The sequence below is a fragment of the Epinephelus fuscoguttatus genome, linkage group LG14, assembly GCF_011397635.1.
Source record: "Epinephelus fuscoguttatus linkage group LG14, E.fuscoguttatus.final_Chr_v1".
In the NCBI taxonomy this organism is placed as follows: domain Eukaryota; kingdom Metazoa; phylum Chordata; class Actinopteri; order Perciformes; family Serranidae; genus Epinephelus; species Epinephelus fuscoguttatus.
In genome coordinates this window covers 15,998,160-16,010,122 of record NC_064765.1, presented here as the reverse complement: position 1 = coordinate 16,010,122, position 11,963 = coordinate 15,998,160, and the positions used below count along the sequence as shown (strand labels likewise).

Genomic DNA, 11,963 nt, shown 5'->3' with positions numbered 1-11,963 from the left:
TAAGAAGCAAAAAGATATCAGATATCCTTTGATTCCACGCTCTCAAATGTCAGATTTTGCAGGGTTTTTTCATGTCCTTATTATGTATAATCTTATTATAAAGTGAATATATCTGTTTTGATTTGAAAACATTGCTTTGGGTTCTTTGATGTGCATTTTTCACTACTTTCTGACATTTAAATAGCCTTTATAGCCTAATAAAAATGATCAACAGAATAATCAATAATAAAAATAATCATTAGCTGCAGTCCTAATTAGTTTGAGAGACATTTTATATTTAATTCATAATAAATGTGAAATGTTTCCGTCCAGCTTTGATCGTTAGTACATAAATATTGATGCAGTTGCATTCTATTTTAATGAATTTCATCATGTTGCAATAAGATAATAAACATAAAAGCACTTTTATTTTGACATGCACCAGCTTCTGAATCTGTAACTCTTTTCCAAAAATGAGAACTTATTTTCCCAGAGTCTTAACACTTGTTGCCTGTGAGCCTGTTACATAACAGACGTTCAGAAAGTACAAAAAAATGAAACTGTGCATTTTAAGAAAGTGAGACTTACTGTCCAAAGTATCGATGATAATGCAAATATGCAAATGTTTGCTGTCTAACTGCAGCCACACTGACAGTTATCCAAGCCCTGTGCTCCTTTGAGGTACAAACGCTGAAGCCTTAAACATAAGCCAACAGCCTGTCACTCAGTATTCAGCGCATGGGCCAGAGAGAGAGGACACCCAGTTTTCACTGAGCAATATGTTCCATGTCTTCTTTCTGCTGTGACCTTTAAATGGCCCCTGACGCTCAACACAGATAAATGCGCCATGTTGGAGAGAACAAAGTGCTTTCAAACCATTTGTATTGAGCGAGTTTTTGATGAACAGCTCAAATGCTACAATCCAGCGCGGGGACTTTGCCATATATGTACACATTATTGATTTAGGTACAAAACCTTGCCTGCATCAGGCAAATGACTGCGCCTCGGGGTTCTCTAAAAGGGCTTGTACTCTGTTTATGATGCGAAATCCCCACAGAAAATCAATAGGTTTTTTGTTCTGGACGGTTTTGTCCTTATTATCTCAGCTGTACTGCTGAGCAATGAGGCCGATTTCCTGAGGCGTCGTTGAGTAGGAGGAGAATGATCGTGCCGCAATGATTTAATCTCAGTAGCAACAGCTAAAGTGAAAGTCACACTACAGGACTGTTTGAGTAGCCTCCGAGTGACCCCGGCTCTGGCATGGATCTTTCGCACCCATGGCTGCTCTGAGAGCGAGCACAACAAATATTTTGCAGTTTAACAATACTACAATCTACATCCGGAGCCCATGTCCTCGCAGTGATAGCACCTGGACACACTATGACAAAGGTTGGCGGGGCCAGGGAAACACTGATATATCGTTTTTAAACATTTTAGTATTTTGGCACAAGGGCAAACTCATGTTGAAAGTCCACCCTTCCCTCTTGATCTTTACAGTCCTGCTCTCCATAGACAGGCTTAACTAAGCTCTGGTCATAAAATGTTAGCATTATTTGAATACTGGGGCAAAAGGATGCTTAAAGCAGACCACAGCCTACCATTCATTACATAAGACCAAAACAAAGAGTCACACAGTGAAGGGTTATGGCTCGGGGTCGGGTGACAGCAGCATATGATTCATGGCTCGCTGTGCCCTTTTGTCTTGTCCTCCTTGTGGTGGGACCATCCACTGCTCTTAGCCAATGTTATTTCACAGCCTTCAGAGCTCGCTCCCCGTCTGTTTCAAGCAAACCGGCAATGTCATTTCCTATGTCTTGTTCTTTCCTCAGTGCAGAAATAAGGAAAGAATATGGCATGTGTCACAACAAGAGATGTTCCTTTTTCTTCATTGTTTTGATGTCGCGAAAAACAAACAGTATCAACATTGCTTTTGATTTATCTGTAAAGGTTTCTTATACATCGCAGTGACTTTTATTACATAAAAAGGTAATTACCAGACCAGTGGTGGGTGTTTGAGGTACCGGTATGTGTTGAGACAGAGGACGAGAAATATGCCAAGGAGGATAAATTCAATGCACCGCGATAACCTTTGATATTATGCTCAGGCCAAAGTATCTCTCTCTGTTAGATCTTTATATTTTTTGACTGAATATTGTGTGTTGTAGTCTGAATTTTCTGACAAAGACATTGAAAAATGTTCTGGTTTGCATTAGGATTTCCTTACAACAAGTCAATCAAAGTGGAAAATGCAAATGGAAAACCAAGAGAGCATGACTGAAGCATGAATTTTAATCATTTCAAAATTTTCCATATGCGGACACAGCGTGTTGCATGGCCACCACATCAATAACGTCCAAGCGGCTCATTAGAATTATGGAAACTCATTGATTTTATGCAAATTAAACTATGACTGTATCTGCAAAAAAAAAATCTTTTCATTTGCCATATGGTGAGTCAAGCAGCATGCTTTTGTTTATGAATATATGTGCATGAAATTGAATAAAACTGCTCTGAGTAGCGACACACACTCTGACTGTACTAAAATGGGAATGTTTGGTTTGCAGCAGAGGTTTTCCCTTCTTTGCTCAGACAAATGTGAGGTTTGGATCTTCTAATAGAGTCAAACAGCTGCTGACACCAGCTGTGTGGCACAAGTGGTTGCTCCATTTGGTACTGTGGGGTTACATGTGTCCTGCCAGTTGCAATGCATGTGTGTTTAGGGAACCTTTCCAGAAACACAGACACAAAAGGAATGGAGTAACCTATTATGTAGACTACCAAAAACAAAGCTGGATATTCAGATACAGTATATGTGGAGTGATTAGGCCACTGGTTATGGCCTATGTCCTTAAATGGGATGTTATACTTAGATTGCCTTTGTTACAACACTGATATTTATAGGAATATATTGATATCAGATGGAATTGTGTCATACTGTCGCTGTCCTTCACTAGATTAAGCCTTTCACAGAGACAGTCATGTTTTTCAGTGATATTATCATGATTTATAGGCAAGGAAAAGATCAAAAGGAAGCCTGTCATTGTCTGTCTGTCTGTCTGTCCTCACCGCTGTCCTCTCATGGGCGGCACACACAGATGTCCGCGCGGGAGTTCCCTCTCTCTGTCCATTCATGGAGTGTCTGTTGTCAATAGGGCAATGGGTTACCAAATATGGACACCTGTCAGGGTATAAAGTGGTCCGACGTGACGATTCGGCACCCCCTGGTTCACACCCTGAAGATCCGGCGTCTGGTGCTGATCTGGTGAGTAAACCTGCACGGCTGACTAAGGGACCGAATGGGGCCAAACAACCAGTGGATTTATCACAAGAGGATCGATACAGGATTTTTCATCCTTGCCTAACCAAATGTCAGCAACTAACTGAGACGGATCATCTCACAGCATCGGCTTCTTTTCTTTTGCAGATTGTGGATTATAGTTAGTATAGTATAGTGTGAATACTAAAAAAATAACTCACAGTTCTTGTGTTGGTGACCCAGCAAAGAAAACCCGAACACTAACACATGCTTTTAACACGCACTTCTGTATCATATAATATCAGCAGCAGCAGCAGCAGCAAACGACAGCTAACCGTCATTCCCTTCACTGCTTGTCCACAAAACACGACCTTATATGTGTTGTTTGTCGTGCCCGGCTTGGAGAGATAGCTTCAACCATGCAATCCAAACAAACAGGGAATTCCATTATTGGATCTAACCGTGTCACTGCGGGCGTGTGCGTGCGCGCCCCCGTGTGTGTTGCAGAGCTGACACCATGTGCGACGACGAAGAGACTACCGCCCTGGTGTGTGATAACGGCTCCGGCCTGGTGAAGGCTGGGTTCGCCGGCGATGACGCACCTCGCGCCGTCTTCCCCTCCATCGTTGGTCGCCCCCGTCACCAGGTGAAGTAAACTATTCATAAACTATCACTTCAGACTTGATGGTATCACATTAAACAATCTGTGGCTTTAAGAAAAAGTGCCAGATCAAGCGTGCGTAATTGCGCGCCAAAATTACGCATCGATATTTCAATTTATGACTGACATAAACCGACCATTTATGTTGTTTTTGTTTGTTCTGAAAACAAAAGGTGGTAGTTAATGATGCTCTAGTAGTTCTCCACCACATCACTGATTTCCCGATCCTCCTGTTTTCAGGGCGTCATGGTGGGTATGGGCCAGAAGGACTCCTATGTCGGCGACGAGGCCCAGAGCAAAAGAGGCATCCTGACCCTGAAATACCCCATTGAGCACGGCATCATCACCAACTGGGACGACATGGAGAAGATCTGGCATCACACCTTCTACAACGAGCTGCGCGTGGCCCCCGAGGAGCACCCAACCCTGCTGACAGAAGCCCCCCTCAACCCCAAAGCCAACAGAGAGAAGATGACCCAGATCATGTTCGAGACTTTTAATGTCCCCGCCATGTACGTGGCTATCCAGGCCGTGCTGTCCCTGTACGCCTCTGGGCGTACCACAGGTATGACATATAACTCAGGTGTGTAGAAGATTTTGTTCAGTGAGTTAATACATGAAATAACTGTTGCATTAATCATCAGGTATTGTCCTGGACTCCGGTGATGGTGTGACCCATAACGTGCCCATCTATGAGGGTTATGCTCTTCCTCACGCCATCATGCGTCTGGATTTGGCCGGTCGTGACCTCACAGATTACCTCATGAAGATCTTGACTGAGCGTGGATACTCCTTCGTCACAACCGGTGTGTATAGACTACTAATTCATATTTATGGCGGACTTGGGTTGGCCATAACGCAGTTATAAGTACTTTAACACTGTAAAAAAACACAACAAAAAAACATATTTATGCTCCTTCTCATATTTTTTCCGATGATGCACATATGACTGACATAATTCTGGTCTCCTGCAGCTGAGCGCGAGATCGTGCGTGACATCAAGGAAAAGTTGTGCTACGTGGCTCTGGACTTTGAGAACGAGATGGCCACCGCCGCCTCCTCCTCCTCCCTGGAGAAGAGCTACGAGTTGCCCGATGGTCAGGTCATCACCATCGGCAACGAGCGTTTCCGCTGCCCCGAGACCCTCTTCCAGCCCTCATTCATTGGTGCGTAAAGGCGAGCGCAAACATGGAAGACTTAATTTAGTTTTAGTGACACTGTCCCATGAACTGTGGACTTTAAAGTGTTAGTAATTTAGTCATTATTTTAGGTATTAACGTATTAGAGTTTGCCAAAAGTATCAAATTATCTTATAAACAAATGAAAAGAGATATGAAGTCCAGTTGTTTTCGGTGCAGATCAACACAGAGCTCTTATTAAAGCAGAATAAACAGTGGATGAACGCATGGCTTTTCTAAAATACACGTGCTTATTGCTCATATATTTTTGGTTGGCTGCCTAAATATGATCACCAAGTGGAGGTCACAGTTTATCCACCGTCGGCTTTATCACTTCATCGCCGATAAATACACACGAGTCATCTAAAGCAGGGGCTTTGTTCACATTTGCGCCACAGAGCGCGCAGCTGTTGACGGAGCTGTCCGTTTCAGCACCTGTTAGGACAGCTGACGGCGGTGTCAGATGTGTTCTCTGCAGCACTAACTTTTCCGCTGTGTTCGCACAGGCATGGAATCTGCTGGCATTCACGAAACCACTTACAACAGCATCATGAAGTGCGACATTGACATCCGGAAGGACCTGTACGCCAACAACGTTATGTCCGGCGGCACCACCATGTACCCGGGTATCGCTGACCGCATGCAGAAGGAGATCACCGCTCTGGCCCCCAGTACCATGAAGATTAAGGTAACTCGGAGTGTTTTATGAGGGAATATGACTGTGACATTTCTAGGAGAAGAGTATCAGAGTAACAAGTGTGTGTGTTTAGATCATCGCCCCTCCTGAGAGGAAGTATTCCGTGTGGATCGGCGGCTCCATCCTCGCCTCTCTGTCCACCTTCCAGCAGATGTGGATCAGCAAGCAGGAGTATGATGAGGCTGGACCCTCCATCGTGCACAGGAAGTGCTTCTAAGCGCCAGACTGCCCCTCCCTCCCCTCCTTCCCTCACCCTCTGTCACTTCCCCCTTTCTGTGCCAACAACCTAATTTACGGCTCAAGAGGAATTCGTATGTTGTCGTCAAATTATTTGTTTACACTACAGGTGCAATTTATATGTGGATATGTACAGGTTTATAAATAAATAAAAGAGAACCGAGACTTGCAGGAGACGCGTCTTTCTTTTGTAGGGTCTGGTTTGGGATCTATAAAAACCTCCCCCTGTCTTACTCTCCGTGTCTCTCGAAAGCAGCGGAGGCTTCTGTCCTTCTGTCACGTGATGGATGAGTAAAGGTTACTAAAGATTTGAATTAGAAAAGATTACAGTGAGCGGAGAGGATAAGCCACCTCATGAGAAATTAACCGCACCAAGTTTCATTGAGTGCAAACACCGCTGTCACGTGATCGGTAATCCCCAGTTTCCCAGGTTGGACAGAGCTCACCCTGCCTACCTGTAAAGACACATTTAGATGATGCTATTAATAGCCTCATATAACTAATAATATGATGCACTAGTAAGAAGAAGGTGCGTTTCTAAGGCTGCATGTAAACCCAAAGTGAAGCCACTCTTTTTTTGGATAAAGTCACACTCAGATTAGAAGTGTCAGACCACACACCAGTCTAATATTAGTGTACACACAATGCGGCGCTCCAACTTGATCAAATCTCAGGGCTATATACAGGGCGGGGTCACATATTTTGCTTCTATTTTTAAACCTCCACACACACAGACAGCGAGGGAGAGAGAGAGAGAGAGAGAGACAGGCAGGCTGCCTTGTAAAGCGATTAGCAACTCGGATGGTACTTGCACTCTGTCACTGTATCCGGAGCATCATCTTTGCCTGAGGTGAAAACAACAGCTCTACTAGCAGGCTGCGACATGTGGAGGGATACCTCCAGGGCATGCGAGGCTGTCCGCTCCAAGACAGGGGGATTGGGTTCATTTATAAAGCCGTGCAGGCTCAACAATAGGTTGTGTTAAAGTGATTAAACACACAGGCTACACGTCTTTGTAACCACCTGCATTATATTGTTAAGTTAAAAACACACGGACATCACCTTGACCCATGCGCATAGAACATGGTGCACCCACAACCCCTGTCCAAAAAGGATGGAATTGTTATATGTGGTGCACATGTGGTTCTGTAGCTCAGTGAGTTGTAACAATACAGCCATGGTTAGAGGTTTGATTCTCACCCATGCTAAAATGTATAAACTCACTAAAGGTTATGTGCACACAATCGTCCTCGGCAGTGTCCACTGAATGGCGCACGCTATATACAAAACTGAAATATTGAAAATCAGAAGCCCTGGTCCTCCTGGCTGCGCTCCACCGACCTGTCTGCGCGTACGTGACGCATGGGAGGGGGGAGACTACTTAAAGGCGGATTAACGCTGGCAAGACATTAAATCCAACCTCCCTCCATCCAGACGCAGCGCGCAGCCCATCAACCTGATCTGAAGATCGAAAATAGGGGGGCTTATAGTAATCAGCCCTTCAGACTCCCATGACAAGGAAAAGTGTGGCAACGTCGTGGGAGCGCTCGGCACACACAGCAGGACGCTCGCTGCGCGCTAAGCACATAACCAAGCAGATAGCGCGCAGAAAGACGGAGAGAAGCGGGGACGGCGGCAGCATCCCGTGACGGATGCATTTCTTAGCTAAAACCGGACGTTTTGGAGACTGAAAACAAGAGAGAGAGGGAGAGAAGCAGGACTGGAAATAACGCGCTTTTTTTTTTGGAGGGATTTGAACAGAGTGCCATTGTGCTCTAGTCTTCTCCGGATGCTCAGAAATGGGGGAATGGACTATACTAGAGAGGCTCCTGGAGGCTGCTGTCCAGCAGCACTCTACTATGATAGGAAGGTAAGATGATGAGCAAAAATCAGGACAACAGAAGAATCGCAGCAGCCTCCAGGATCGTCTTTAGCATGGTTCCCAGTCCCCCGTTTCTGTGTTGTGCCTCAAGGATCGTCTGTAGCATGGTGCCCAGTCCTTCGTGTCTGTGTTGTGGATTTTTTTCTGTCTTGTTTCACAGATTTCCTTTTTTTACTCCCATCCTTCTAAACGAGACAGCTGAGTAAACCACTTGACAGCTGTCGTTTCAGAACCTGGGATGGTGCTGCGAGCAGCCTAAACTAAAAAAAAAAAATCCATGTGTCATTTCATGTGTTCATTTTATCCACGTATCCCTTTGATGTTTGGTGGTGAGTTGGAGTGGTGGTTGTGCACTCATGGGTGGCAGAAGGAGATCGGCGTTATCACCTCTCTCCATTAACAAAGCGCACACATGTACAGGCAGAGCAACGCCGATTGCTTACATGTCATTCTCATTTCAGCCATTTAATCAGAAAACACACTGGAACACACACAATCACAAGAACACAGTAATAAAAACACACACATATCCTCAAGAGCGTCCTGTTTCAGCACTGGACAGCTCCCCAAATCCAACACACACCCGAATTGGACTGTGAGCGCTTCAGCCACCGAGGCTGCGCACAACTGAACCACACTTGTACCAGATAACACACTTATTTTCACATTGTTTGTTTGTTTGCTTGCTTTTTAGGATCCTACTAACAGTGGTGGTCATCTTCCGGATTCTAATCGTAGCAATAGTTGGAGAGACTGTCTATGATGACGAGCAGACCATGTTTGTTTGTAACACCTTACAGCCGGGCTGCAACCAGGCATGCTACGACAAGGCATTTCCCATTTCACACATTAGATATTGGGTTTTTCAGATCATCATGGTGTGCACCCCGAGTCTTTGCTTTATCACGTACTCGGTGCATCAGTCGGCCAAGCAGAAGGAGCGGCGGTACTCAACAGTCTATCTGACACTAGATAAGGATCAAGATTCACTGAAGCGAGACGAGAGCAAAAAGATAAAGAACACGGTTGTAAATGGAGTACTTCAGAACACGGAGAACTCCACCAAAGAAGCCGAGCCGGACTGTTTAGAAGTCAAAGAGATCCCTAATTCGGCAATGAGAACTACAAAGTCCAAAATGAGGCGACAAGAGGGCATCTCCAGGTTTTACATCATCCAGGTGGTTTTCCGAAACGCGCTGGAAATAGGCTTTTTGGTGGGTCAGTATTTCTTGTATGGATTCAACGTCCCGTCGGTGTACGAATGTGACCGCTACCCCTGCATCAAAGACGTCGAGTGCTACGTCTCCAGACCCACGGAGAAGACTGTGTTCCTGGTGTTCATGTTCGCCGTCAGTGGGTTCTGTGTGGTGTTGAACCTGGCAGAACTCAATCACTTGGGGTGGAGGAAAATCAAAACGGCCGTGCGAGGTGTGCAGGCTCGGCGGAAGTCCATTTATGAAATCAGAAATAAGGACTTGCCGAGGATGAGTGTGCCAAATTTTGGCCGCACTCAGTCCAGTGACTCTGCTTATGTGTAACACACGGGAAGAAAGGAAAAAACAGATGTATAAATAAAACCATGATGGACATGATGGACAGCTCCGCACGCCTAATTCGTGTCATGACTTTAAGAGTGGGCAGATTTTTTTGATTTGTTGGTCTTTTAAGGACTTCATGGCAAGCGTGGGTTACACGTTTGTTTACTTATTTATTATTGCACTGATGCAACTTTTTAGTAACGTTTATACTCTGTAAGATGCTAAATGGAGACCATGTTAACGTGTTCACATATTTACTCTTCTGTGGGCTTGTTCTGCTGTACTTGAAGAGAGTAAAATGCAAAAATTTGCACTAAGAGGTGAACACTTGAGGGCCTGACCTTATCCAAAATGTGCTACTGACCTGACGGTGTTTTTAAGACGTTTTCTTTCCACCTGTTTTCTGGCATCAACCTAATTAAATGGCACCATACACAGTAGTTAAAGGACAAATCTATCATTCAGATTTATATATGCATAGATATATAAATCCCTACTATGGTTCGACCTAGTTGAAATACATCATGTTTATTTTTTATGTTGCCTGTGTTGCACCACTGACCTTAACATATGTAACCATTCCATTGCTTTATAGCTGACTTGCAAAACAGTATCTGGTGAATTTGCTGCAAACGCTAACGTCTGTGACTTCCTTAATTTATGACACACCAAAGCGCCCACTGCTTTTATTTGTGAAGTGTTTTTTTTTTCTTGCTTTTGTGTAATCAAGTGCCATACTTGTATATAAACATGATATATATGTATACATATAAATATATAAATATATAATAATCATCATGAAAGCTGATTCCCTGCTTGGATTATGCTAAATGCCGCCCAGAATTCTTTTTTTAATTTGCTTTAAATGTATTTGTTGTGATTTAAATGAAGAAGAAAAAAATAATAATATAACAGTTTTCTCTGTTTTATTTTGCAAATGACTGGAAAAAAAATAAATGAAGTGCTAGTCTTTTTTTATATACAAGAAGTAAATGTTTCTCCCTAATCAAAGCCGATCAAAACTGGAAAAAATAGCACAAATTGACATTTTTATCAAAGAAAGGGCAATAAAAATCTGCTCTGGTGCTACAGTTTTTTCATAGAGTGGTTTAAATGTAACTGAAACAGACCAGAAAAAAAACACAAACATCTTTTTTTTTTCTCTGTGGAAAATAAAAGTGGGATTCATGTACACCAGCAATGTGTGAGGTGCAGTACTTTGTGTCTGCTGCTCGAGCTCATGTTGACTGACCTATCACACACATATATATATATATATATATATATATATATATATATATATATATATATATATATATATATATATATATATTCAGGGCAAGTTTTGCCTTGGTGCAGTGAAGATGTTAGCCACACCCACTCTGTACAGAAAAAAAAACACTGCAGGACACACCTTGTACAGGATCTCATCACTCTGCAATGTGTTGCAATACTGATGCTGCTTATACAAGACACATCAATACTTTTGCTCAGTAACGGAGTGGTCTGAGGAAACTTTTAATCTATATGCATCAAATCTGACACTGCTCTGAGCCCTTACGGCGAGCTATACATTCCCACTGTCTCACTATGAACTTAGTTTGTGACTTTCCCTGTACTCTGCAGGAATGACAAAAAGCTGATCATGATTCTGAATACGGAGGGAGCTGCCCTTTCTGCAGCTCCGCTCATCCCTTCTTCTCTCATTTGAGAATGTAAGAAAGCAGCCTGAAGTGAGGGGGAAGGTCGTGTACTCCTTGTGAAGGTCAAAATGACAACAAAAGATGGGGGAGAGGGGGGAAAAAAGAGAAGGTGCTTAAGACTGTGCCCACACAAGGGAGGGGGAGTGAGGGTGAAATAAAGACACAGAGAGATAAAATGAGATGTATGCAGCTGACCGTTGCAGGTGATCTGGGAAGGGCTGGTCTCTTCATGATTCTCCTGCCAGGATGACTCTGCAAAGCCGGGGGAGATCGAAGAGCGGCGGCACCGGCGCATCCATCTCCAACTCAGCAGGGAACCCAGATTTCTCCCTAAGTCATGAACTTGAAAAAAAAAGAAAAGCAGAAGAAAGGAGAGCCGTTTGTCAACTTCACTTTGATGCAATGCAGTGCATGCCTGTGTGCATCTTTGTCTTCCTCTCTTTTTTCCTCCTGCTCATGTGTGTCTTCTGCAGGCATTCAAATACTCCTGAAATGGCCCACTACAAAACCTTTATTTACTTAACATCACAAAATTATAAATCAACCTTAAGAAATACAAAAGTAAATATAACAAATCTGCACTGTACAATTACAGTACAATGTTTAAATGCAATTGCCATAATTTCTTGCTTTAGTAATTTCCCTGCAACACTCAACCTGGTGTCAAACTCCAGCAAAATGGCAAAATTATTGGGGTATGTTCCAATGCAATTATGCATGCTGTCGTGCATTTACATCATGTGAGTGTTGCAGGACTCAGCAGAGATTACACTGTACCTGTGTGTCTGCATCTTTGCAGAGTCGTGACAGCCAGGTTACAGGCCGCGCAGAG

At 43.6% G+C, this 11,963-nt stretch overlaps 2 protein-coding genes across 2 annotated transcripts; both read left to right on the top strand.

Annotated features, from left to right (window-relative positions):
• Window positions 1-3,097: 3,097 nt before the first annotated feature.
• LOC125900374 (actin, alpha cardiac muscle 1) lies at window positions 3,098-6,179 on the top strand. The gene is made up of 7 exons (XM_049595317.1): window positions 3,098-3,241; window positions 3,743-3,881; window positions 4,137-4,461; window positions 4,541-4,702; window positions 4,871-5,062; window positions 5,581-5,762; window positions 5,845-6,179. Exons 2-7 carry the CDS (start codon window positions 3,753-3,755, stop codon window positions 5,986-5,988), a joined length of 1,134 nt encoding a protein of 377 aa, XP_049451274.1. The 5' UTR covers window positions 3,098-3,241; window positions 3,743-3,752; the 3' UTR covers window positions 5,989-6,179.
• A 1,246-nt stretch (window positions 6,180-7,425) lies between these two features.
• Window positions 7,426-10,622, top strand: gjd2b (gap junction protein delta 2b). The gene is made up of 2 exons (XM_049597148.1): window positions 7,426-7,878; window positions 8,585-10,622. Exons 1-2 carry the CDS (start codon window positions 7,808-7,810, stop codon window positions 9,426-9,428), a joined length of 915 nt encoding a protein of 304 aa, XP_049453105.1. The 5' UTR covers window positions 7,426-7,807; the 3' UTR covers window positions 9,429-10,622.
• The last annotated feature ends 1,341 nt before the right edge of the window (window positions 10,623-11,963 follow it).